The sequence below is a fragment of the Symsagittifera roscoffensis genome, chromosome 4, assembly GCF_963678635.1.
Source record: "Symsagittifera roscoffensis chromosome 4, txSymRosc1.1, whole genome shotgun sequence".
In the NCBI taxonomy this organism is placed as follows: domain Eukaryota; kingdom Metazoa; phylum Xenacoelomorpha; order Acoela; family Convolutidae; genus Symsagittifera; species Symsagittifera roscoffensis.
In genome coordinates this window covers 37,187,029-37,214,826 of record NC_087065.1, presented here as the reverse complement: position 1 = coordinate 37,214,826, position 27,798 = coordinate 37,187,029, and the positions used below count along the sequence as shown (strand labels likewise).

The window sequence follows — 27,798 nt, the reverse complement described above, 5'->3', positions numbered from 1 at the left end:
TGCTAATACGTACTGATGTCAATTTGTTATGGAAAATTTGGCACAAAAACAGTCGACATCAAGGTTGAATTGGAATTGATTAAGTCCACAAACTCTACTTGTTCTGCTAGTACAAATCAGTTTGCATTTAAACATACAAGACGATTCAAATCTGACAACAACTTCTTCATCAGTTGTCCGTACTGCAAACGAACTTATAAAACTGAATGTCTTAAGCTTTGAATCTACCCTACCCTTTTTCTCAAGAGACCTTAAAAACTATCTGGTTCAAAAACGAGCTTCTTTTAACCTAAACAATTCGTGTACTTTCTTTGTTAAATGTTTTTGTTTAAATTGCCGATCATAATTTGCTAGCATTTTGTTCTGAATTTTTGCATTCTTTGATCTATACATTCCATCTAGTATATATTTTACTTCCTCAGCTGTGAATTCAAGTGAATATAGCTTAGGTGGCTTAAGATAGTTTTACCTTCATAGTTAAGGTAAAATTTTACAGGTAAACTTGGGGTGACTTGAAGTAAAATTTAAAACAGTTCCCCACAATTTTCAAGGTAAACTTGAGACGAATTAAGGTAGTGGATGAGGTGGCTTGAAGTAAGGTTAGAGTGAGCACTTTTTGCTTTATCTGCTGATTTAACTTATGGTAATTTTTAAGGTAACTTTGTCAACTTTTTCAGCGAGATGAATTTGGGGACTTTGACATTACTAAGTTTTCTTTGCTTATTGAATTTTTCAATAAATTGGAATTCATTTTATGTTCACATGAGTTATTCCGAGTAAAATTGAGATAGAGTGAAAAAAATTTTCTTTCAAAGCTACATCATATTAGACAATTCTTTTAAAAATTTCATCAAGTCACAAATGAAAAATTTAGGCCACTGAAATTGACAGCTGCTGGATATCTGCAGACTTGCTATCTGCCCCATACATTGAAATACGCCTTCTGCCACTGCGGCAGATAATCCATCAGAGGTTCTAAAACAAGAGAAACTAATTTTCGTCACATATCGGGAAAAACATCGTTTCTTTCTTCAAAGTTTTTTTTTCGGTCAAAAACTGGATAATTACATTTTTTTGAATATTTTCTGTAGAAACATGCATTATTTAAAATAATTTTACAAGCATTCTGCGCACGATCCAATGTACCAATTCATAAGCAAAAAGTTGATTATATTTTCAAGACTTCTTTGTATTTTAACAAGCCATTTTCAAGCCAGTTGTAGAACAAGCACCCTATTTTAGTAGATTTTTTTGACTCTCAGTCATGGCTAGGAATGACGAGGGCACATCAGTTCCATCTAACCGAGCAGCTTGTCATTCAAAGCACAGTCTTAAAATTTATACTCACTCAGAATGATGTAGCTACCAGGAATACAAGAAGTGATGACCAGAAAGGCGGCAGTCAAGTTCTGTCTGAACAAAAAACGAGAAAACTCAAAGTAAAACTAAGTGAGCAGAACACAGGAAAGCAAATCTATTTTGGACGTGACTTTTCAATTCAAAATACACTCAGTACTAGCGCATTTCAGCCATAGGATGCATAGATGACACGAAAAGAGCCATTAAGTCAGCTTACTCGCATATGTTTTCGTAGAAGGGAGACCTCAGCATGTAGAGTAGCATGAGGGTTGTTCTTCTCTTCAGTTCCTTCCTCTCTCCCTCGGACGCCAGCTGACCACAAGTCTCCTTCCGCACATGCAGCCCAAAGTCATGCAGAATCAGGCTGAACATTGAGTACACATTACGTATGAAAAAAGTTAAACACCTGTAATGCCAATTTCGTACCCAACAATTAGTCTTCAGGTCAAATAAATTTAAATTCAGGTGAAGGCAAAACATAAGCTGGCTACCTGCTTTATACAAGTCCCTAAAAAACCTCCAACATGAAAAAAGATCTGTAGCAGTATTAAGTATAAAGAAATCTGGTTTCATTGAGAGAACCGGGTGAATTAGGAAAAAAGTGATATGACTGCTTCTATTTCTAACCTTGACATTTCGGTGACAAATGAGACAAACCACGGTTTGTATGAGTCACCTCCAGATATGTAGCGAGACGCTAGAAACATGATTGGACGAGACAGGTAAAGGGCTTCGGCCGCGTACTGATACGTGTTCAAAGCTGGCTCATCGCCCGGACTTGTTGATAACTTTTTGGTTTTCCGTTCCATAGGATGTTTCTGGTCAACATTTAATTTCCAGGTTCTGGTTTTCTCTTTTGCCGCTAGAAGAGAAATAATAAGCATGTTCCTTAAAAAGAAAACAACACAAAAAATTCGAAGGAATGTCTACATATCGGTAGCTTTTTCGCGGCTCAATTAGTTGTCAAAAATTATCTCTTTAATAACTCTTCATAGTCAAGACATTTACAGTATCTACAAATACACAAGTAGTATAATTTTGCTCCAATCAGGGGGGTCCCTGTCAATCCTCCATGTACAAGGATAGCTTCACTTGCCTTATCATGGGAGTTGACCTGAGTTGACGTTCTGCGCAAAAAAGTTTATGCATACAATTAATAAATAATCAATTCCAGTATAAAAAATACTTAACCTTCCTTCTTTAGTTTATGCGGATCTGATTCGATACGCATAATATCGAATCTAGCCAATCGGAAGTTTCTATTTTTCATTTAGAGAGATCCAAAAGCACTACAATTTTTCCTGCTTTGTTTTTCACAGAGGCACAGGAAAGATTCGGAAGTAGTAGCAAACCTTCTGGAACCAGCTGAATGTGAGTACAAAAATGAATCATCCAAAAATGGAAAAAAATTGGAACAATGTATTAGTTAACACAGAGGCGAAGTTGCGCTTCGCAAACACTAGCGAGAACATGACAAAAAACAGCTCTTTAAACTGCAATAAGAAAAAGGTATAAATAAGCTTCAAATTAGTGAAAAGAATCGGCTACGTCTCGGATTCGATCTGCAACTAGAGATGAGTCTCTCACATTAACCACGTTTAAAAAATTATTAAGCCACAAATAAAGCAAAAGCGTGATTAAAGCAAAAGCGCCAAAAAAATAAGTGACAATTTTTTATGAACACTTTTTTTGCGCATTAGGTTAGAACAAAAAATTCGTACTACTACACGGACGCTCGCAGTATAATCATAAAAATATCTCAAAATTCGGCAGCCCTTGAATACTTCTGACCCTTCATTCACTTTATATGTTCATTTATGAATCGAATCGTCGATACATTGCCATAAATAACTCAAGGGGCAATAAAAACAATTAATAATATTAATAATAATAATAATAATAAGAAATTGTTTTCATATCATAGATTTCTCAGCAGACAGGGTTTAATTAGCTGTGCTGTCGTTAGTAGGTCACGTTATCGGTAGAGCAACCCACAGAAAATATTCATTTTTTGACAAGAAAGTTAATATGAAATTTGAAATATAATTCTGAGCCCATGTGAATGCCCAAATATTTAGTATAGAGCCCCTTTTTAACATCATCGGTTCCTTTTTTATTTTGTCTGTTCCTGTGGTTATTTTTCTAGTAAAATTTATGTTTAGGTTCAGAGTAAGCTTATTGATTTTCAACCAATTTCTTATTTTGATAGATCCTCATTGTATTGGTGTAAGTTTTGATTTTTTTTGCTTCACTGCCGTATCATCAGCGTATAAATATATGTTCACTGAGTTTGTAATCAGTGGTAAATCATTTATCAATTAAATGAACAGTAGTGGCCCGAGCACTGATTGCTGTGAAACTCCAGAGTGAATAGTTTTCAATTTCGACAATTTCCAGCCTATTTTGACTACTCTTGATCTATTTTTCAAATATGACTTCAACAATGCCTGTATGGGTACTCGTTGTTCGCAGTTCTACCTTGTAAATCACAAAATTAGGCTAAATTTTGACGTATCTATTGCGTGAAACAGCCCAGTAGCAAAAAGAATTTAAGCAACGAGGCAAGTAATTTTTATAGAAATCTGATACAGCAATATTTTGCCTGAACAATATTTACAAACAAAAGCGAAGCTGCACGCTTCGAAAACATGAGCATATTAAATGCAAAAAGGGACGTAAAAATAGCAAACAAACAATTGGAAAAGTGCCAATGAACTCAAATAAAACAAAGAAATTCGGGAAACTGAAGTTTTCCCAAATAAAAAACAAAAAATCAACACGACCTATGTAAGTGTCAAGAAAAAAAGCCAACCACAGGAGTCAAACTGCGGATTTTCAGATTAGCAAGTACACAATTTCCTGGCTGAACCAACTGTCCTAGCTGCCTAACAGACTTTACATATCATCTAATGGTAAATACTGAGCCCCTAATAAAGCGAACAAAATGCTGGCTACTAATTCACTCGCCATATAAATTGAGCATAAAAGTTGAGAACAAATCTGAACGAGAATGGCTGGAAAAAAAAACTGGTAGGAAAAAGTAAAATCGTTTGTTTGTGTAAATGAGCAGACCGAAATTGGCGCTAACCATCTTTCTTGCCTCTTAATTTTTCTGAAATATGTTTTTTTCCCGAAATTCTTGAAGATATCATATAAACAAAACTGTGCCCACAGGCAAACAACTACGCAAACCTTAACAAAATTGAGCTTTACAAAATTTAAAAAAGGAAAATTACCTTGACAGAAATAGTAGCCTTGGCAAAAATTTCGGATTAGAGGGGATCGATTTCATAAAATATCATTTTTCAGGTGAACAAAGTATCATTAGACCAGTCACACCTAAAAACTCTCATTTACACTCAAGCTTGATTTAGATAAATAATAACCTAAATGGACATCTTTCAAAAATCGGAGATACAATTTATTACTTTCAAGGTATCTGAATTTCAAGAAAAAATTCATGATTGACAATTTTTTCTGGGTAAAATAAACCCAATTAGAGAAAAATGGTTCAATGAGTCCTATTTTTTTCTGCTGGGAATTCTGAAAACGGCAAACCTTCGAGGCAACGATCGCCCAAGCAAAAAACTTGAAAAAAGATTCTTTTTTTTTTCAAAAAATTTTCTCGACACTCATATCAAAAAATCATCGGCCAATTAAACATTTTGATATGGCGAAATCGATCTTACCACCAATAGACTTTGAGTTCTCTGTCCTCACATCTGTTCCACGGGCCCTCAACAATTTACTAATACGAACCACAAAAAAGCCAAGGCTAAGAAATTGCCAAAGCTATGCAGCAAAAATGGCACTAGGTATAAATAGGCACATATTGTTCATGTAATAATTAATTTTGAATGTAAAAAATTGGAAATTATGAAGCTAAATTATGAATAAATTATGCATTTCAAAAAATGCCAGACATACTGAGTGGGAAAGTTTTTGAAATCTAATTATTATTATTGCACTGTTGTTTGAAACAAATAATTTTTTCGGTCCATTTGATGAATCATAAATGCATCAACTGTGCTAATTTATTACTTATCGAATGTCAAAGCACATGCTACCAAATACCGCAAAAATGCCTAAAAGAAGCACCAATATTTGCGGCTTAGGTTGGAAAAAAAGAATAGTCGTACAATTACACTACGCTCGCTAAAGCTCGCAAGTGTAATGACCAGGAAACATTAAGACAATATAAACTTAAAACTATTAGCTATCATAAAACACAAGGGCGAACTTGCACTTCACATATACAATCAAAAATATGACCAATAACTCTACGGGGAAAAACTGAATGAAAAAAACTTTGAGTCTAAAAAGTTTCTTAAGTGACGCACGCCAATTATGAGTCTACATAATTGCTAAATGAAACAAGCCAATTATGACGCATTAGCTGTACCAGTCAATTTCAAAAAAAAGTAATTTACCAGCTAACATACCTCAATATAATGAGCGGACGCATTTTAACTAGTATACGAAAAAGTTCATTAAAAACATCCGACCCTGCCCACGTTCGAACCCTTTTTTTGTTGCGGGTCTCCTTCTCTACCTCTACGCTACAGATCCATGATACCTGGAAACTAAAGTGCTATTTGTAATATAACAGTCTGTGTTAATATCCTTAGCATTGGCTGCACTGAATAGCTGATTATTGATCAAAGTGAGCACTTTCAAAAAGAACACATTTAGTTGCAACAATATTTGTGTCACAACAATATCAGCGACTATGGTTGGATAAAAGAGACTTCATACTATAACACAAGCTTTGCTTGTGTAACTAGCTGAAAACCAGTTAAAAAGTCGGAATAGTTAGGGCTGATACGAAAACTCAGGGCTCCCGTCGCAAAAAAAAGTAAGATAATCGTTAAGAAATACTCTCACCTCCAGCTATGGTGCGTATTCTGATTTTGGATCTGGGCATAGTCAGAATCTCATGTTCGCTTCTCTGGGAATGATCGTCAGCAACAGTTTCTGGTCTCTCGTCTCCGTCAGAATTGAAATCCTGATTCGATCCACATTTGATTCTTGGGTACAGTTTCTGATTAAAACAGTGATAGCCATGTAAAAGCAAAAGAAACTTTAATATCTGTTTGGCATACTAGAAGACAAAGAAAACATGATTTGCACCTTTATACAAAATAAGATCGCATATTAAAAGTTTGTTGATTTTGGCTACTTACCTTGTTCTGACCATTATGAAAGATTCGAAAGGAACTATGAACTAGGGTGGGTTTTCCCTAATTCAAAAAAGATTGTTTCACATCGAGTGTAGTACAATTTGAAGTTGCTTAAATTCAGGACTATTTCATATAAAACGCTCGATGTCGAGAAAAACGGTCTGATAACTTTTGATTTTCAGACGATTTTTTTATCACAGCGTAACAAATAAAGATTTTTTAACTGGTCCTCACTGGCTCCAATAGTAGGAACAATCCGATTGCAAACTTGACAGCCTCTATGACTGCAATGAAAGTCCATCTGAGATTGTCACCCGAAACAGCCTCCGAGACGCTCACTTCGAAGAACACCTCAAAACACTCCAGAGCAGACAGCGCCATCTTAAGCGACTTGAACAGTCTGTTGTTCTGAAAAAAAATAACTGAAAAATTAAAAGTAATATTGCTTCTCAGTGATCTTGAAAGTCCAGATTTACTCTCTCTTTAAGCAATTTGAGACCGAGAGAATCAATTTATTTAAGAGTTTGAACCATGAAAATGGGGGTTAAAATGAAAACACCTGGGGGTTAAAATGAAATGGGGGTTCAAAAAAATAAATTGGAATTATTTCTAAGTGAAATATTACTTACGTATAAAGATTTATACAAGGCATGTGGGTTTGAAATTTGGGAGAGAAGATTGTTGATCAAACTAGAAGCCGAATACACTAAAACGAAATGAAGAACGAGTAAAGATACTTTTCAGTTTTAAAAACATTTTACATAGATTTATGATCACTAACTTAGCTCTGATATAGGACGAGCGCCGGCGAACTGCTTGCCTGAAAATATACGTAAGTTGTCATGAAAAAAAAGAGAAAATAATTACTTAATCTTGCGCCAAAACAACAAATTCAGAGCGAATATGATTTCAATTTTATGAATTTACATCTTCAAATTGAAAAATGGTTGATTCATGGTCCAAAGAGCCTCGGGTAAAATATTTTGGATCAGCAAACGGGCGTATTTGTTTCGACCATGAGCTTGAAACGAGCTGTGCAATCGGGTGCTTTTTCACATCTCAAATCTAATTGCCACATAAAAACGTCAGTTCAGACAAGCAAGACATGACGATTACAGCTAACAAAACTTCTCATATTTTATCACAAGGGAATATCCAGAGATTCGACTCTTTCAAAACCCAAAAGGAGCTTTCAAGTGCTTAATCATCAGAGAGGGGGTGTAACTATCGATACAAAAGGCCTTATCACTTCTAGGTGCATACGTGAATAATGTTTTTGTTTTTTCATTTTGCACATTTTTAAACATATTTTGATATTTTCTTCAATGCGTGAACAAGTAAACATTTATACAAAAAAGCAATATTTTTGGATTTTTCTTTTTGAAATTTTGTCATTCGTACTGGGGTAGGAAGCGACAAAGAAGGTTGAACTAACAATTGGCTGAAACAAACCAATAAGGGCTTTATTAAGGAGCAATTTATGTATTAAACAAGTTTTGCTCAAAAAGCGCCAATACGAAAAAGGACTCCTCACTTAACTCGTCTTAAAAGGAAAAACTCCATACGCTTTAATATGATATACAACTCGATTGATATGCTTTTTATTTGTAGCACCTGCTTTTGCATGCAAAACAATAGAGAAGTATTTTCCCAATTGTAGTCGGAGCAATTATTTTTCGGCCGAATGAAAACGCAGATTGCATGACTATGCTATTTGCATTGAGCTTGACTGCTTTTATCGTTCTGACGAAGAAATAGCTAGTTTTCCCCGCCCATTTAAGGTTAAAAATTCAATGGTGAATCCAGCTAAATTAGGGATCCAGCTATTCAGCTTGAATCTGTCACCTTTTGTAATAGATCATCTCTCGGCTTTCAGTCTAAACAGCACAAAGTGAAGAGGGCGTCCTTATCAAATTTTTTGCGTTATTCTACTCTCAGCGATATTAACGTTATTTTGGCAGCCATTACCTCCTACTCTTGAAATTGGCTATTTACTTCAGTCACAAAGTAAATAATAAGCGTGGCTAAATAAAATCTTTTGACCGACTCAAGAGAGCTCCGAACATACTTTTTCAAAAATAGCGTTTTATATTTAATTGAGCAAAAAATTGGATTTTTGTATTTTTACAAGCAAAATCAGGTACAACAAAAAATTCGTAAGAAGTTGACTGATATATCATAATTAAACCATTTCGATCTTGACTCCAGTTGCAAGGAGTAAGTTCTAAAAAAAATACATGCTTCAAAACAAACTACGACTTGAAACAGAATAGTGGGTTGCCGGGCAAACACCACAAAAGCTTCCGATCACATTGAATTTAACAAGAAAAACATATTTAAAAAGGGAACAAAATAAACATAACTTCAAAAATGAATAACCAGTTGCCGGACAAAAACTAGAAGAAACTTCCGACCAGTGATTCTTGCTAAAAAATTATCTAGAAGGCAACAGTTTGTTTCCTTTTTTTTCTCTCAGATTTTGTCATGTTTCATGTGAGGAAGAAACTTGAAACGCACTAAACCAAACAAAGCAAAATTGGCTTGTAAATTACGTTACTCCTTAATAAAGCAACAATTTATTAAGGAGTAATTAATATTTATAAAATTTGTTGCTTAAAAAGACCCAATAAGAAAAGTCCATCTTCACTCAACTCAACTAAAAAATTCAGTTCTCTTTTCTCGACATCGAGAAAAAAAATTTACTCTTTAAATGGGTTTTAGGAAATTAGACGACAAGTAAACTGAACGATCAGAAAATAACGGAATTTAGACAATAACTTGCGTCAAATTGCATGAAATTTGTTAACAGACTTAAATTAACTTTTGGCTGAGTAAATACTGGTTGTCCGTAAAGTCCGCTTATTTACGGTCGTCTAATTTCTTGTTGTCTAATTTCCTAGGCCCCCTTTAAATGAATTTAGAATCACCATTGAAAACGCTTCAATAAACATCACTCTAATCCATCTGATATTTATTTGTAGTACCTGCTTTTGAATGGAAAAAACCAAAACACCCCAAAAAGTTGGTTACCAATAAGTGATCGGAGCAACTACAATATTCAGGCCAAATTAAAACTAAGAGCACACGACAGAGTTGAAAACCTGCGCTAATTGTCTTGAACATGACTGCTTTTATTGTTCTGAACAATTCTTAGTGTTGCTTTTTTCCGCCCGATTTTAGGTACCTCGTAACATTTTTTAGGTTTTAGGTAACTCACAGATGATTAAGTGTGATATCATTTAACGACGCTATTGATAATACTAATATTTCATTAAAACTTGATTTGTTTCAAATGCTGCCTCAAAAAGTGTTGAAAAAAGTTGATCATGACATTTTCGGCTTTCAGACTAATTAACAAAAAATTGAGAGGATACTTTCCCACCAGCGTAATTCGTCTTTCAGCATTGATAAAAATACTTAAGAGACTGTTATCTCTGAATGTTGCAGTTTTCAATTACTTCAGTCTCGTTTCAAACAAATAATCTGAACTTAAGAGAAAAAAATTTGAAGTAATTTTTTTTCGGTATTTATAATTTTTTTTCTATTTAGAAATTCTCCTCTCAAATCAATGAGATCTCAACATACTGTGCTACTTGCACAGCAACAGTCTATCCGTGTTCATACGTTGGATTCCGTAGGTCTTCGTCTATTTGAGAAGTTGAACTAGTATCAATATGTTTTTTTTTCCAGAATTTCGTCCCCTGCAAAACTTACGGTTTGCGTCAATCCAAAGCTATTATTTGAAAAAAATTGCGTCTCATTCGTGAGTTCTTTGAAACATTTAGCTTGTTCCGATCAGCATTGGAAGCATTTTTAAACTACTTACGGGTTACGTAGACAAATAGAACAGGCACAGTTTTTCAAATGCCCAATTTTAGTGACAAAACCACAGAACTACAAAGAAAAACCGTACGAACTCGAAGGATATATTTAAGCCCTCTGAGTCGTGATTTGAATGGCAATAGAAAGTTTCGGAAAATTTAGAAAACCAAAATGGTAACTCTCTATTCGGAACTTTTTGTATTACTAAATGCACAGATTCCGGTTACTCATGTGTGCCTTCACATATCAGCAGTTGTGTCGGCTAAATGCACTCACGGGCTAAAAAGTACGATAGAAGGCGGAGTGTAGACTCCACTCGTGAACACATTTTTTGATTAGCCCCGATCCAGTTGATCACGTCACTAGCCGACGGCATTGCTGACGTCATTGCCAAACAAAATTCAAGAGGCGATGAATGACAAATAATCGCAATTATTGAAGCCTTCAAGAATGCCTGCTGTTTTCAGTTTCCAAAAGGAGGTTCCGATAGCAAACTTTAATTTGCTGAGCCACAATTGTCAAGTAGAATAGAATATTATCCTATCACTCACTGATCAATAAATTTCCCACTGCAATTTTACATTTTTCATAACTTAATTATCTGAAACACATAATCACTTGATTTGCTCGCTTTTTCAGGGTTTGTTATCTAAAATCGTTCACTCAAAGGGCGTGCAATTTTTCCAATAATTATTTAGGCGAACTTCAATGGTAATTCCCGCAACGAAGCAACTGATTTTAAAACAAAGTGAAAATTTAAGTTGCGTGTCATTTTGCCCAGTCGACTTGTCCAGCCCAATTTGTCCTACTCCGACAGGTCATTTATGACAACTTATCCTATGCCACTTAGCCCCATATAAAAACAAAACTTGTCCCAAATTCTTTGACATACTCTTAGAACATAGGTTCAACAAATGCATGAAAAAATGAAACGACAAAAATTTGCATGGCAGCTCTAATGTTGAGTTACCTATATCAAAACATTGATTTTAGGCTCCAAAAGCTTGGATGACAGCGCACAAGACTCAAAAAGAGTTCGAGAAAGTGGAAAAATTGCAGGCATTGCATTACAAAACAGTCCGTACTGGGTACTTTAGTATGGGGGCGGGATTGAGAAATAGAGCAAAATTATTGCAGTATTGGCCGCTATCACCGCGCAAACAACGGAACCTCGGCGATGGCTATACATTAAAAAAGTGATAACTGTGCGACGAAATGCCGAAACTTTGGATGAAAGTAAGCCAACAATATAAATTTCAGAAAAATTAAAATAGCTAGTCCAAACAAACAATCAACAAAATAGTTTTTGTCAAAATTACTGACACTGTTTCAAATTTTTTTCATGAAAACACGGAACATTTTTCCGACCCTGGTTCTGCGCTCACCCATTGCCTTCAGAATAACGACCTTCTTATTCGTACAGTCTCTATTGAAAAATATTACTCAGTTAAGTAGTAAAGGTGTAGAGGGTGGGGTGACTCCCTTCAAACAGTGTTGTCACTGAGAAGTAGCTAATACCAACGGCGTTTGCTGTTCGTATCAAACCTTCCGCTGCTTCTTGTGAATGTTCAGAATCTATGGAAATAATGGTTACTACTGTTTCCTCCAATATATTCGCCTTTGTGAAAACTCTTTTGGAAAAATTATACCAACTCGTCAATTTTATTTACAAACTAAAATGACTCAATTTATAGAGCGGACACATTTTAACTAGTATACGAAAAAGTTCTTTAAAACATCCGACCCTGCCCAGGTTCGAACCTTTTTTTTTGTTGCGGCTCTCCTTTTCTACCTCTACGCTACAGATCCATGATACTTTAAAGCTAAAGTGCTATTTGTACTATAATAGTCTGTTTTAATATCCTTGGCTGTACTTAATACTTGTAATAATATACTTTAAATAATCCTAAAAATATACTTTAAATCTAAATAAAAACAAAAGATAGTTAACTTTTATTACTAACTAACTTAGTGAGTCAGAATTGCACTTCAAATAGAATATTTTTCATTCTGTTAATTTAAATTTTATCGTACTCCTTAGTTCTTTTTAGATAATCGACACAATCACTAAACCCCAAATCGTAGTATTCAATTAGCACCTCTTTGCGGGGCGGAAACAGAGCGTGAACACCCCGTCTGATATTGTACGCACTCAAGTGAACAGGTAGTTTGTTCACGGTGAAGAGCAGCCGAGGCGAACCCTTCGTCTCGTTAGGGCTGATATCGGTGTTGCCGCTGAATGGAGATACTAAAACCGGGTGAATGTTACACAACTTGCGTCAAAAATTCAATCATCGTTTCTTCGCGTGTGTGGTCTGAACTAGGTGAAAAAATAGTTACGAATCAGCAATTAAAATATTTTTGTACTCAAGATGGACTAATTTTAAAATTCAGAAAACGCGAGGTCAAATTTGAATTCAGATAAACTCTGTTAAATAATAAAACATTTAACCAAAAAAATAGTCTTATTATTCAAAATAGTTACTCAAATTTGACTTACCTAGACATTTAACATGCTTCGATTCGTGAACCGAGTTTTAATAATTCACCTGATATAGTCGGTATGTCGTGGAAGAGCGGGAGGTTGTCCGTGAAGCCTCCGTCGATCATACGGGTCGTCCGGTGGATCCCATCTGAGTCCGGATGCTCTAGGGAGGGTGCATCTGATTTGGCATACATCGGGATATAACAAGAGGCAAGAAGACACTATAATTTTAAAAGACAATGAAATTGAAAAAGACTAGGCACACGCAAAATGCAGAGATAGAGTCCGAGAAAAAAACAATCCAAAAATTAATATTTCCGGGACATTTGTGTTCGAGACAAAATTATCGCAGTTCAAGTTACTCAATTTTATTAAAATTTAAGTTTGTTGTAGTTGCTGCGACATAGCCATTAAATGCTGAAACTCATGCGCTGACAAAAAAATCGCAAATTAAAGCTGAAAATTTTTGGGACACAAATGTCTGGGGATGTTTTGTCTAGGCATTTTTCACTCTTTCTGACAATTTAGCCTGCTCATGAATCTAAATACTAAGCAAAAAAAATACAGCGTTGTTGCGCAGTGGTAGAGCTGCTGTTTTAGGTCTAGCAGATCTACCTATCTAAAATTGTAAGATTCGAAACTGTTAATTAAAACTATAAGTGATACTGACTTGGATGAGATGGTCATTGGATGTATAGCTTGATGACACGATGTTCGATATTTTGGAGATGGACACTGCAGACGTGAGAGATACGAAGAGCCTGCCATCTGCCTTCACATAGGCATCTTCAGGCAAAGACTTTCTAAAAACGAACAGATCCACAAAGAAATGTCAAACGATCATAAAAAATTGAGAAACAAAAACAAAAACTATGTGCAGTAGAGATAAACACTTTTTTTGTAAAAAAAAAAAAACTAAACAATTTTTTGATTTTCAGTTCTGATGATGATAAAAAAATCGAAACGCGTCAAACTTTGATGTTTTTCTAAAAAACAATTTTTGATGAAATTTAAGATTCCAACCATGAACTTTCAGAGCCAATTTGAATAGTTCATAACTTAAAGTAAGGTTTTGTCTTTTGAGTCAAATAATCATGTTAACAAAGAAGTTGACCCAAGTTTTTAATCTCAGGAAATAATCGGCACCTCAGATAAGTCTCCAGGTCCATCATGATGTCGTAATCTCTGTTCAGAGGTCCCCTTTTGAGCTGGTTGATGTGTTCCCCTGTGGCTATTAGAAATGTCTTTGCGTCGTCTAGCTTTTCTGGTGCGACTGCCATAATACACGCAGCCAGCGAACCTGCCGAGGCCCCGGCATATCGGCTGATTTTATTGACCAGGCTAAAAAATTACTCGAATGGATCAGTAACTCCAAACCAATTCCCTTTCTTTGCCACAGGCAATTTATTGACAGAATTTCTCAAACTTATGCAATTTTTAAGGAACTAAGGCTTGAAAAAATTGAGGAAAACTTTTGGGGCTCTTCAAAAAACTTGTGGGAGCTCTTAAAGCTGTGATCAGAAAATTTTCAAGAAAACCAGGTTTGAAATTTTAATATACAGGTTAAATTACCGCTCGTGAAGTTTAAGCTAACAATATTTTCTACTTCAGTTTAATTTCAAACCACTATCTACATATCAGAAAACCTACCATGATGCAGTAGCGGATTTAGGGGGGGGGGCGGACGCCCCCCCCCCCACCCTCAGGGATTCGACCCCCATCCGATCGGTCCCCCCTTTGTGCTATTTTGAGATAACCATTTTTTGGCTGACTGACCTTAAATTTTTCTTAAGGCGCCTTTGGCGCCAATCTATACTAATTTTTGAAGGGGAGGGCGCGCCGAAAAAACGCGATTTTTTGGTCAAAATTTTCCAAAAAGTACCTAAAAACGCCTTTTTTGGCCTTTTTTCAAAAATTTGCCTCCGCAATATTCAGTTTACTTGCCTGTTTGCGTGTTTTTTGAGTGCAGCTATGACTCCGAAGTGGTAGATGCCGAGGAAGCCAGCCCCACTGAAGGAGATGCCCAAGGAGAGAGGACGTTGAATCATCTCCCACTCATCATATAGCCCAGGCACTACATCTTCAACATCATCAACAGCTGAAAAGACAAAACAAAACTCAATTGCTAATCAATGAAACAGGGACGTTTTTTCTCTTAGATCAAGTCATGACACCATAGAGCGACTTATAGTATTGATTCTAAAGAGACAATTAATGAACCGACCATGATTACATTCTTGTCTCATGATTTTTTCCGGAAAATCCACCCCCTTGCTTTAATCCTAGAATCACACCAGACCTCAAGTATAAATCAAAATCAGACAAATCAGACTCTCAACAGCTAAATATGCTTCGACTACAATTACATCAATTTTTTCGGAAAAAATTTTTGTATTAAAAAAATTTCGAGCACCAGCCCTAATTGTTTCGTATTATTATACATTTCGAATATTCAAAAAATTATAAACATTCCTATCTCCTCACTCGAAACTTTCCTCACTCCTCCCCTCCCTTAAAGGTCATAGTAACAGGCAACTATTTCAAAAAAAAATGTCAATACGAAATTCACAAAACTTAAAATATCAATAAATACACCTCAATTCAAAAGAAACGTTTTGAAGCTATATGAGAGTCATATACAGTTTTCCTGTCTGATATTTGTCTTCCTGCAATGTTGTTCTCGAGCTTTTTTGTTATTATTTAGCATATTTTAATATGTTTTCAGCGGTTAGGCATATTTTGCACTGAGGGATGCTTGAGTCAGACATACTCCTCTATATTCTATTCTCATCGATCGGAGCAAGTCAGATCCGGATTGGAAAAAGTTATTCTCTCTCTAATTTGATCAGTTAAATTACAGCTTGATTAACATTTCCAATCGTTGGTAGAATTATTTATCAATTTTTAATATTTAAATAGTTAATTAAATATAGGTTTGAGCTCCAGTTTAATGTTAAGGTGAATTACATAATCATTTATATCAAAATGGCTTATACCAAATCCATGACGTCAGGCAGGAACGTCACAATGAGTTTACTCTAAAATCCGAGTCTAGGGTCAATCAGCCACTTGCCTGGTCAAGTACCCTTTACTCTGTTCTGTTTCACTTCAACATATATACATACTACGCATTGAAATAACAGATATACAAATATACAAAAATCAGGACGAGATAGGCCAATGCTAAATTTTGATAAATCTTTCACTGAAAAACTTAAACATGGCAGGGTACCACAGCCCGCATTCAAACGAATAACAGATTTGATCAGTACACGTGGAAAGACAAAAATTTAAAAATCACAAGGCAAAAATTAACCAAAAATATATAAAGAGGTGAAGCGGATATAGAAAATAAGACGAAAACAACTGATTCGAAAAATATTTGAAAACGTCAGAAAAAATTGCATCTGCCAAAATTTCTATACGCGTGTCTATAACGAAGTTCAATTTGAAGCAAAAGCTTATAAAAAACGTCAGTAAAAAATCAAAATGGCTAATAACAAACTGATGACGTCAGGCAGGGAAGTCAAAATGAATTTATTCTGAAATCCGATTCAAGGTTGATCTGCCATTTGCCTGGTCAAGTACCCTCTTCTCTTTTCTGTTCCACTCCAACATACATACATCCTACGCATTAAAATAACCGATATAAAGATATACGAAAATCACGATGAGATAGCCCTATGATCAAACTCGCAAAATCTTTCGCTGGAAAACTTATATATGACAGGATACTGAAGCCCTCAATTAAACAAATAATAGAATTGATCAGTGCACACTGAAAGACAAAAATGAAAAAATTGAAAAGCAAAAACTAATCCAAAATATAGAAAGAGGTGAAGCAGATACGGAAAAATGAGTCGGAAACAACTGATTCGAAAATTATTCGAACAAAAAACGTCACAAAGAATGCATCAGCCAGCATTTCTATACGCGTGTTTAAAACGAAGTTCAATTTAAAGCAGAAATTCCCTGAAGCACAATTCACGGTGTAATATTAGCACTCAGGCAAAACTTACAAAAATGCAACTACGAAAGAGCAACTAAATCTTTGGAGCAAAAAGGAAATTATACCGGAGTAGGTTAAATTACAAATTACAGTAGTACATCAATGATTTTCCATTAGAATTAAATAGATTAAATCAGAAAAAAAGTAGACAAAACTTAGATGACTAACAACAGACCGACCGTAAAAGTTTTCCGGGAACAAGTTTCAACACAGAGGCGAAGCTTTGCTTCGTTAACACTTGCGAGAACACGGCAAAAATCAGCTTTATGAATTCAAATAAAAATTAGAAATAAGCCTCGAATTAGTGAAAATTCGGCTACCTCTGAAATTCGAACCTAGAGATTAAGAGTCTCACACAATAACCACTCAGCCAAGGAAGTTTAATATGCACCAAAAACCAGCCAAGAGTAAAGAGAGAAGAGATGCTAAATTAAGTTTACAAATGGGTGCAAAATTTTTTTGAACACTTTTATTTGCGAGTTAGTTTAGAAAAAAAAGAAGGTTCGTAATAATACACTAAGCTGATCGTAAGTAAAAAGAGCAGTTCAATTCCTAGAGTACACTGTCACTAAACAGAAGCGAATCTCCACTTCGCAAACAAGCAATAAAAACGCCAGGCAGTATCTTTAAAAAAGTTTAAAAAAGATTTAAAAAGATGCCAAAAAAATAATTAAATTTGAAAAAAAAAACTATTTACTTATACAAGAATTGAAACTTAGACATGAAAAATTTGATTGCCCCCATAAAATTGTGCCACTAAAGCTTGATGACTCCAACGACAAAAGACAGAGCGGCAAAAGAGAGCTGAAAAAACCACACAAGCACTATTTTGCAAGTATTACTTTGGAAAAAAATGGACTAAAGGCAGCATTCGATTTTGCATTCGATACATTGGAAAGTACCAAGCCAATTTTTTTTTAATAAGTTATGCACTTTACGAATTTTTCAAAATATACTGTGTTTAAAAGCTTCTAAAAAAAATCTTGTTTTTGTGCTGTTGTATGAAACAAACAAATAGCTTGCTTCGGTTTATTTCATGAACGAAATTGCATCAACTGAGTAAACTTAATAGTAATCAGATGTCATAACAAATTTCATTGAATAACCATTCCATCCCGCTAATTCAAAAGCGTCACTTACATTAGCTCTACTCTTCGCGACGAAAGTTGGAAACATGATTCATTGTGATTCATTGATTCTGTTAGACAACTTGTTAATCTCAAAAAAATACATATGCTCTGCTTTGATAAAACTTGCTAATCGCAAATATAAAAACCCGTAAATATTCCAAATAATTCATATGATCTGCATTGAAAAAACTTGCTAATCGCAAATATAAAACCCGTAAATATTGCAAATAATCCCGTAAATATTCAAACTCGTAAATATTTCAAAATCCCCCCCTTTCAAAATACCGAGTTTCATGTTTGTTCAACGTGCTATTATGGCTAAATGCGTGATGTTACGCTGTAATGTATGAAGAAAAAATCTGTTCAAAATTGTCAATTTGTTCACCGCGCCAAATTTCATTGCATTATGACGTTAAATAGACTTTTCAAAACTGAATTTGAAAGGGGGAACTGGAAAAGAGCCTGAAATAGGACACCAAAGGTAGAAACAAGCCTTGAAAATTAAAATTTCTGCTGCTGTGTATTCGATCCTACGACCAAGAGATTTGAAGTCTCCTGACCTCGCCTTTGCACCAATGGCCATTGACAATTTACTAACACTAGCAACAAATAAATCAGCTACATATGCTAATAAATTGCCAATGCGATGCAGCAAAAATGGCGCCAACTTTGCGTGTAATAAATTGAAATATAACAAACTGAAGTTATCCACACTTGCATGCAAAAAATTGGAATGCATAAAGCCAGATTATGTATAAATTATATTTATGTAGAGATAAATTGAGCCGGAAAATTTATGAAATTGAAATTTTATTTTTTTACTGTTATTTGAAACAAATAGCATTTTTCGGTTTATTTGATGAAAAAAAATCCATCAACTGTGTTTACTTATTACTAATCGAGTTTCAAAGCACATGCTAGCAAAAAACTGTAAAAGTGCCCCAAAAGTGAATTAAAATTTCGTCAATAGATTTACAAATTTCTGAATCACCATTAAGGTAACACAAGCTTTCTCCTTTTTAACAAACTTTACAATTAGGGAACTTTTAGCATACTTAGTATTCAAGCTCACTACTTTAACACAAAGTTCTCATTTTCAGCAAAAATTTTTCATAATTTTTACATTTTATATTATTTGATCCTATCATTTAACTTGCAAATTTCAAAACCAGTTTTTAAACATTATAAAACTAAACTGGGCATAGGAATAAACAATAAAATCTATTAAAGATTCAATGCAAGCAATGACTGTGATGCAATACTCACCTTCACTTTCTGATTTCTCGTTATCAGCAACATAATTTGATTTCTGACTAATTTCAAAGGTCATTAGAAAATAAGAGACGTGAAACAAAAAAAATTCCACGATAGCTCAAAAAAAAGAAAAAAATAAACATCACGTATAAGCGACTAGATGAGGAAAACGACGAAATAAGGTTACTGGATACCTTATGGCAACTCAAACACTTCTGCTGAAATAGGTCATCGCTAAAAGGCAAATACAATTTGGCATTGATCAGGAAACGAAACAAGCATACTAACAACTTCGGTAAGTGTAATAAGTAATAAATGGGTACTTCTTACATCAGTTTATTCAGTAGTTAGCAATTGCAGTGATGGAAAACAAAATGATACCAAAAAGAGCAAAAAAGTTAAAAAGAAAGAAGACGTCATCCGATTTCAGGTCATTGATTACAGGATATGAAACAACAGCCCCAATTTATTTTCATTGATCTATTCGGATGTTGTTCATAAAAGGAATGCCGCGGGTAATTTCTATCTCGACTTGTTTCACGTCAGTCAAATTGTGTGAGTGATTTATATCTCGTAAAACCTGACTTTATATCATAAGCAGATCGCAAACTAGATTAGATAAAAAAATTTCGTATTTATTTAAGGAAAACTAAAAGTCATCTTTGATGTCATAGTTGAGTTTGGATGAAAAAATCCAATTTGAATTATGCCAGAAATGGAAAAATAAATAAGTTTTTTTTAGTATGAAACTAAACAGCGCAGCAGCTACGACCACACGCGGTTGTAAACAAAAATGTTAGTTAAGTCAAGCAAATGATAAATTTAGCGCATTGAAGCGTTTTTGTTTAACTTAAACCATCATTAGATTTCAGTAAACTATATTCATTAGATTTCAGTAAGCTATATTTAAATGAAGGGAACGAGCTTTACATTGGCCGGTATTTCTTGGTTTTGAATGTGCTCTTTCTCGATTTCTGTAAATTTTTAAGCTTCAACGTATCATTTATTATTAGGTTTAAAAACAGCTTTGCTCCAATTTATCAGAAATAATAAAATTTTTGACAAATTACATAGCACATACTAAAACCAAACCAATTGTAGCATAATTAAAGTCAAAGCAAGATTGGTAGTTTCATAACCGCGATAGACTTCAGCGCTATCAAAAGCGACATTTCGCTTATGCAGGAGCAAAGAAACTATTGAAATATAAGATGAGCTCCCAAGGAGACTAAAGAGCTTTATCTTTTTTGCCTTTAGTTATATTATCCAATAAACAGCCAGCACACGAAGATCAACAAAAAAATGTCTTTTTAACATGATTTAAAAACTAGGTACGTTAAGAGGTTGCTATCTAGTACTCGACTACTTTTGAAAAACATAGTCGACAGACAATTGGAGAAGAGTCAATGAATGCAAAAAAAAACAGAAAACTGACTTGTTTTTTTTTAAACTTTGCAATTTCAAAGTAAGAAGTGACACTTGTTAGATAAAAAAATAACTCAATTCGAGAAAACTGGATCAATAGCTTAAATTTATATTCCACTGGCAAACCTGAATATTAAACTCCACTATCGAAACTAGAACACGTTTTTCGTGACCTTTACACTTTCGTAATTGGAGAGCGCAACTAACGTGACTTTCAGCAGATGAAGATGAACTTAACTCAAATAAAGCATCTTTACCTAGAACTATTCATATTTGCAATAAAAAAAATGAAAGCACTTCTATAAAATATTAGATCATTAAGACATTTCCTGAAAACAAAAACCAAAAAAACTTCACGACCTAAATTCATCGACTCTTTAAAAAAATCAAAATTAGAACTCAAGATCAGACACACAGCCGAAGCGGAGCTTCGCTTTATTTGCGATACAGCAAAAGTATAGCATTGAAAGTTACCAAAAAGAAAAAGAGATGAAAAAACTAAGCAAAATAACTTAAATTTCAGAAAAGAAAATTAAGTTTCAGAAAACAAACCAGAAGCACAACCACTAGCTTTAAATAAAATTTTAGTTTTTTCCGAGCGTTCACTAAGCCAACAAACGTGATTAGACGCCCATTTATCCGGAAAAAAACGCCAACAAAAAAATTGAGAGATAAAATTTTCATTTTTTACACTTGAATATTTCAAATTTAGAAAAAAGATTTTGCCGTTAGGCTGACGCAAAATAGTTTCACTACACCGACAAAGCATAAACCGAAATTATTTCGGCCGAATAAAAAATAAAATAGGCAAAAAAACAGTCAGGGTTAGCAAATTCACAAACTACAGGAGTTACTCTGCTAACAGCACAAAAAACTGCTAACAGCGCAAAAAAACTGCGATGTGGCAACTAAGTCGACAAGCAATAATCAGGTTATTCAATTTTTACTGAAAAAAAAATTAATTTCATTCTTATATCTGAGGCAGTGAAAAATGCAAATCGATATAGATATACTCAGATCGAATTCTAAATTATCAACATAAAAGCGTTGTACAAAAATTTGATCTACATAGAGGCAAGGCTGCGCTATCAAGTTAAATAAGAAAAAATAGAAATAAAACTCGAATTAGCAAAAACTCGGCAACGAGTAGAATTCGAATCTGCGACTTACAGCAATCAAAAGATTTTGAGTCTCACGCACTATCCCCTCGGCCACTCAAGCTTAACAACCGACAAACACTAGTCACGAATAAAGCAGCTACATACGCTGAGAAATTGCCAATGCGATTCAGCATCAAATGCATATAGACTCAATTTTGCAATTAATACTTTGTAATATAACAAACTGAAGGCATCCACACTAACTTTGCATGTGATAAACTGCAAAGCATAAAGCCAAATTATGTATAAATTATGCTTTTCAAAAAATGCGAGATATATTGAGTCAGAAAGTTTCTGAAATCGAGTTTTTATTATTGTGAAATAAAAGGCTTTTTTTTCGGTTCATTTGATGAATTAAAAAGGCATCAACTGTGCTAATTTATTACTATTCGAATGTCAAAGCACATGCTATAAAGCTGTAAAGTTGCCCCACCATTATTGGGGTGCCGCACCAATATTTGCGACTTAGGTTGGAAAAAAAAGAAGGTTCGTACTAATACACTAGCTTCGCAAGTGTAAAAAAGCGCGACTTTGAAAACAAGTACGTATCGCGAGCTTGCTTTTTGCTTCAGAAAACAAAAGATTATATTTCGTTTGATACTTGATGGAAACGATAATTGAGATCATGCAATAGCTGGTTCAAATTTTTCAGAGAACTACTATTTTGCCACATTTCGGTAAATTATTTCACAAATGGGTTCATTAGTTAGGGAAGTCTTAATGCCTTTAAAACGAAGAGCTATTCTACTCGACAAGTCTATAAATTTAACAAGGATATCCGTTTGCTGTCCAATTATCAAGGAACGTTACAGCCACAGTGATTTAAGCAAAAAAGTCTCAATATCCTAAATACACAGTTAAAAACAGCAATGATGAGCAATTTATAATGTCCAAAATGAAATCTCAGTTAATATAAATCGGGACGCTTTCATCATTAGTACGAAAGAACTTACTCACACAATTAACTGTCGCGCAGCAAAACACGAAAAAATCTGTTGTTTCAAACAATACTGCTCGTATAGTCGGACCAAAAACCTTAAACAAGTCAAGGATCGAGTGCTCCACTGCACTTGAAGATGTCTACAAAATTTTACGGTTAGAGCAATTTGAACATCTCCTTCAAAATAAAGATAGCCAACAGGCTTCGGGAAATGTTAACACAAAGAAACCGTAATTAAACAAAATTTTCGAAATTAAAAAACTTTCTTAAGCTTTAAAGCTGTTTGAGTAAAAAAAAATTTGGATAAAAGTGATAAGTAGATAATTTTTTTTCGTTTTGCTGGGAAAACTGACAAGTAAAACTCAGCTTTGAAACTAAAAAACCATTACGTTTTTCGTGCTAACAGAGTTTTTGTTATTCAAGAGCGAATTTTTCCATGCTTTTAGCATATGATTTTGTATTGAATGTATTGAAGTTGAAAAAAATGTAAAGTCAAAATCAAATTTAAGTGTGAACAAAATCAGAACATAAAAATTTTCAAAGCATTAAATGATGAAAAATTGAAAATTAGGAGAGCCCCAATCATGTAAACCTCTCTTATATAGAACATCTTCATATAGATATCAGTTATTTTCGTAGGAGGACTCGATCCGAAAAAAAAACAACGTTCAACTAGCTAGTTTAGCATCCCACTGAATGTATTCTTCATTAACTCTTCGACTTGAAAAAAGTATCATCCTCAGTGCTAAAAAACCTGCTATAAAAAGGATTTCGGAATAGATTACCTCGTAACTTTGTAACTTTGTTAATGACCATTCATGCGGTCATGTATTTGGAGCTCAAAGCACATTATTTGAAGCTGAGAAAAAAATTTTTGGGGAAAAAGTCGTACAAACAGAATTCAATTGAGAGCAGCTACATTAAACAACAATACTTCGAATAATAGATTGTTAATAGCGGATAAATATGATTAAAAACAAATAAAAAGTAAATATAATTTTTTTTCTATTATAAAGATTGGGTTAATTTTAGCAATTTGACGAGGTCGCCCCACTGAAATCTACACAAACTGGACAGCACCTGGCGACCAGCTTTTTCAGCTCTGTTTTGAAATAATTGTTGCAGATGAAGTAAATCACTGGGTTTGTGACAAAGTTGATCGTGTAGAGCAGTTGTGCGGGAGTCCTAAAGAATAAACTAAAACTGAGGAAAAATATACGAGACAAACAGCAGGAGGAATTTTCAAGTTCTGTCGAAAATCCATATTTAAAAAACTTTCCACAAGTTGCCAGCTCCTCGGACAAATAAGCGATAGCTATATCATATGACAACTCTTAAACGGTAAGTGTACACCAACAATAAAGGAAATGTTTCACTAAACCATAACATATCCAAGTGGTAAAAGTGTCAATGAACGCAAGAAACAGAAAAAATGACTTGTTTTTTAAGGATAATTTCATGTTTCCAATTTCAAAGAAAAAATGTATGCTCTTTAAGCTTTAGATTGACGCTCGCTTCAGATTAATATTATTAACTTCATTTGAGAACACTGGATCAATCAGTTAACTTTTTTTATTTCTCTGGAAAATCTGATAATTCAAATCCATTTTCGAAATCAGAAGTCGATCACGTTTTTCGTGAAATTTAGAATTTTGTTATTCGATAGAGTTTGCGTTCCTTTCAACAAAGGAGGAAATGAACTGAACTTATAGAAACCAAAAATCAAACGGCGAAAAAGTAAGTTTGAGCCTGAATAACATATTGGACTTATCCTGAAAAAAAAATTCATCGCGACTTATACAAGAGTCTCAACTAAGTTCATCGACTCTTATTCATTACGTTTTTTCGCACAATTTACATAAATTTTGAATTGATCTTAAAAAGAAATCACAAGTCAAACCGTGAGTGAAATTAAAACTTTAACAACTTCTATAATTTTCTAAATGATCACGACTTATATAAGTATCTTAACTATATTAATTGACACCTAAACAGAGTGCCTGAAAATAATTAAAAAGCACATTCAACATTGTATGGTTGTGAGCATTGTTCTGCCCAATGGCGAATTTAAGACGTGCTGAAATATTATGATTTTAAAGCCCTACCTATAGTTCTCGAAGAGGGAGTCCTCGAAGAAGTTAAGTGAATCAAGGAACTGTATGATGACGTCGGGAATCATGAGGACCACATAGGCCACACTAATCGCAAACAGGGTCATCGTCAAGTTCTGGTCCAGCAGGGACGCACGAGAACCTGAAACAACGCACAAGCATAGTCCCATCAAGTATAGTGGTGCATTGAAAGTGATGGTGCAGAGCAATCATATGATGGCGAGTTCAAATCACAGGTGCGCCACAATGCAAAGTGAGCACTAGCAAGCTAGTTACAGCTTAATGAACTCATCGTGATATTGTAAACTCTTAGTTCAATTTTGAATAATTAGCTTCCGAGTTAGGTAAGTACTTGACTGGTTGACTAACAAAAAAACCTTGATAAAAACGCATCTTCACTGAATTAGCTTACAATTACGCATATTTTTGTGATGTCATTATTGATCAGCGTTTCACAAATTTTTTTTCAATTGTCAAATTTCATAGAGAAATTAAGACCTCCGCAAATCTCGTTCAAACGTCAAAGAAAATTTATTATTGGCAATTTTTTTAACATGACCATCACACAGTTGGATAAGCGTTGATAAACTCAAAGAAACCAGTTTTTTTTTTTAAATTTTTGCTCGGAGAAAAAATATATTCACGTTATATTTCAAGCATCTTTTTCATAACCTAATAATCCACTTCGTGAAAGCGGGTCAAAAAGGAAAGCTAAAAAGCTTAAAAAAGTTAAAATAGTTGCCAAGAGCAAAATGTGACTTAGCTGCCAAGAGCAAAAGCTGTGAAAGCTAAAAAAAATAAAATAGCTGTCAAGAGCAAAATTTGGTTTATAAGATCGTTATTGAATTTTAGAGATATTCAAATTTGTTTCCACCACTTGCATTTTTATTATTGGAGAGCAAATTTGGACTTAAATAGTAATTTGAAGTAAGCTAAAAGTTAAAGCAGAAGTCAAACTCCAATAAATCGAATTAGAGCGTGAAGAAACTTTAGGATAGGTTCCTGAAAAAATCAACACGATTAAATAAATAACATTTGAAAATTATTTGCTAAATTAGAAAACTAACTGCGGAGGTTTATGTAAAAATTCGCTCTTTACGTGAAATATACTTTACCCTCGAAAAAAACGACCAAAGCATGTGAAATTTCAATTCTTCGTTAATACTTAATATTATAATTAGTATTATAATTAATCACACAGCACACAAACCATTTTCAAATCAGTCAAGAAGTATTCACATTCAATTGCTCAAATTAAATTCAAATGAAGTTTTGATAGTATAAACATGGCACTGTTAATTATAGACAGTTATATTAGGTACAGCAAAATTAATTGCTCAAGGCAATTTGGAGAATGTCAAGCACGGCGGTTTCATTTTTATCATTTTTTCGCAATGGGTGAATGCATTACCAATGCTTTCAAGATGATGCTCAAGAAAACTATTTGTAAATCTGGCGTTTTTGTCTAATTTTGAACGAGCTTGTCTTATAAAATAAAAAACTCTTATTTAAGCCCTAAAACACTTAGCGTTACTCCGAGAAAACTAGTTTACGATGCTTCGATGCTTGATTTAGCTCTTTTTTGCCAGTAATTTTTTAGTATTAATTCTGCTTCATTTTTCTTTTGTTATTCACTTTTCGAAAACAACAGTGGTGGATAATACGTTACTTAGTAGTTCTATGCATTCGTCTAGTTCCTTTCACAAAATTCCACAAAAAAGACAAAACTTGTTTATCTTAAGAACTATTTTTGAAGGTTTTTTAATTAATGTTTCCAGAGCTTTCTATGCTCCTTCGGAATTATCTCTGAAACAGAATAATCCTTCTTTACTTTTCACTATTTTTTGAATCAATTTCCCAGTTGCTTGATAAATTTGTTAATGTCGTAATTTCCCTTAATATGATTTTCAGCTAACCGTAACATTTGTTCGGATATCCTACGTATTGTGCTGTGACACGCCACAAAAAATTTAAGTCCGAATATCATCAGGCAAAACTATAAGTAGTAATATACACCAGTAGGGGTATTCTCGTGATGGAGGGACCGAATGATTGAAAGCTTTCAACCAAACAGAATCGTTAGACGTTCCTGTTGGCTAAATGACTTTAGCACAAAAACCGAAATCACTTTTAACATAAAGTTACTTTTAACAAAGTTTTGCTGCGTAATTTGCGCAGATTAACAAATAATTTGATTATTTTTTTTGGATTTAGGTGTCTTCCAATACCTGACTTCGTTTTCGCAATTTTAGAAAATTCATGCAACTGCTTATTTTTTAATCGGTCAATATTAGTGGCCTGGATTCCTTCACTTTCATAAATATTTATGCAATTTTTTAAAAACTTTTGAATACTCAATTCTGATTGGCGGAACATAACTTAAAACAACTTCCAACATTCGGTCCCTCCATCATGAGGGACGCCAACTACACCACGCATTCAGTTTTAAGCTGGTACAATCCATATTATTGCATAAAATTTCTGGAAAAAAAATCAGCCAAAAACTTTGGTGGTATCAAACAAAACTGATTAGAAGTTAGACGCGTTCCCACCCCTACCCTAAAAATTACGCTACAGATCAACAATAGTGAAGTTTTGCTGTTTTAATAGAAAGTGCAAATTAGAATATCAGACATTGGGACGAGACAATACATAATTATATTTGCGTCTCAAAACCGTGCATTAAACTAGATACTTTACCTGGGCGCTTAGAACTACCCAAAGGTTTTTTCTCTTCTAAAGCAACAAAATGAGAAAACTTTGAACCTAAAAATATTAAATATTTAAAACCGGCACTCAATCTGAAATTTAAGGTCATTCCTGGTTTTCTAAGGAAACTGAAAAAACTGATGAACAAAACAGAACCAACTAGAACCCAAAGAATTCTGCTGCAACATAGAGCACATTCTGCTGTTTTATAAAA

General features: G+C 34.2%; 4 protein-coding genes across 17 annotated transcripts in view; all 4 read right to left on the bottom strand.

Moving 5' to 3' along the window:
* LOC134843621 (kinesin heavy chain-like) overlaps positions 1–17,782 on the bottom strand; it is a 405,881-nt gene extending 388,099 nt beyond the window's left edge. For both annotated transcript variants that reach the window (XM_063859787.1, XM_063859788.1), the window contains exon 1: positions 17,772–17,782. The gene's annotated coding sequence lies outside the window, so the exon portion shown is untranslated. The remainder of the gene's footprint in view (positions 1–17,771) is intronic.
* Positions 797–10,941, bottom strand: LOC134844462 (peroxisomal membrane protein PEX16-like). The gene is made up of 9 exons (XM_063861159.1): positions 10,638–10,941; positions 7,321–7,359; positions 7,169–7,245; positions 6,774–6,947; positions 6,244–6,400; positions 1,987–2,221; positions 1,577–1,723; positions 1,349–1,413; positions 797–975 (listed from the first exon to the last, which is right to left on the bottom strand). Exons 1-9 carry the CDS (start codon positions 10,747–10,749, stop codon positions 914–916), a joined length of 1,068 nt encoding a protein of 355 aa, XP_063717229.1. The 5' UTR covers positions 10,750–10,941; the 3' UTR covers positions 797–913.
* The window catches only part of LOC134843623 (patatin-like phospholipase domain-containing protein 4), a 206,128-nt gene continuing 190,668 nt past the window's right edge, over positions 12,339–27,798 (bottom strand). For 2 of the 3 annotated variants that reach the window (XM_063859796.1, XM_063859797.1), the window contains exons 2-6: positions 14,791–14,946; positions 13,993–14,187; positions 13,517–13,649; positions 12,911–13,067; positions 12,339–12,609 (exon numbers count right to left, since the gene is read on the bottom strand). In XM_063859796.1, the coding sequence (XP_063715866.1) occupies positions 12,380–12,609; positions 12,911–13,067; positions 13,517–13,649; positions 13,993–14,187; positions 14,791–14,894 (819 nt within the window). In that variant the 5' untranslated portion in view covers positions 14,895–14,946 and the 3' untranslated portion in view covers positions 12,339–12,379. Of the gene's footprint in view, positions 12,610–12,910; positions 13,068–13,516; positions 13,650–13,992; positions 14,188–14,790; positions 14,947–19,251; positions 19,346–27,798 lie in introns of those variants that run through there. The other variant, XM_063859795.1, reaches the window with a different exon arrangement.
* Positions 23,685–27,798, bottom strand: part of LOC134845295 (uncharacterized) — a 47,050-nt gene continuing 42,936 nt past the window's right edge. For 10 of the 11 annotated variants that reach the window (XM_063862242.1, XM_063862246.1, XM_063862247.1 and 7 more), the window contains 3 exons: positions 27,576–27,611; positions 24,870–25,017; positions 23,685–23,949 (listed from right to left, as the gene is read on the bottom strand). In XM_063862242.1, coding sequence (XP_063718312.1) covers positions 23,793–23,949; positions 24,870–25,017; positions 27,576–27,611 — 341 coding nt within the window. In that variant the 3' untranslated portion in view covers positions 23,685–23,792. The remainder of the gene's footprint in view (positions 23,950–24,869; positions 25,018–27,575; positions 27,612–27,798) is intronic. The other variant, XM_063862251.1, reaches the window with a different exon arrangement.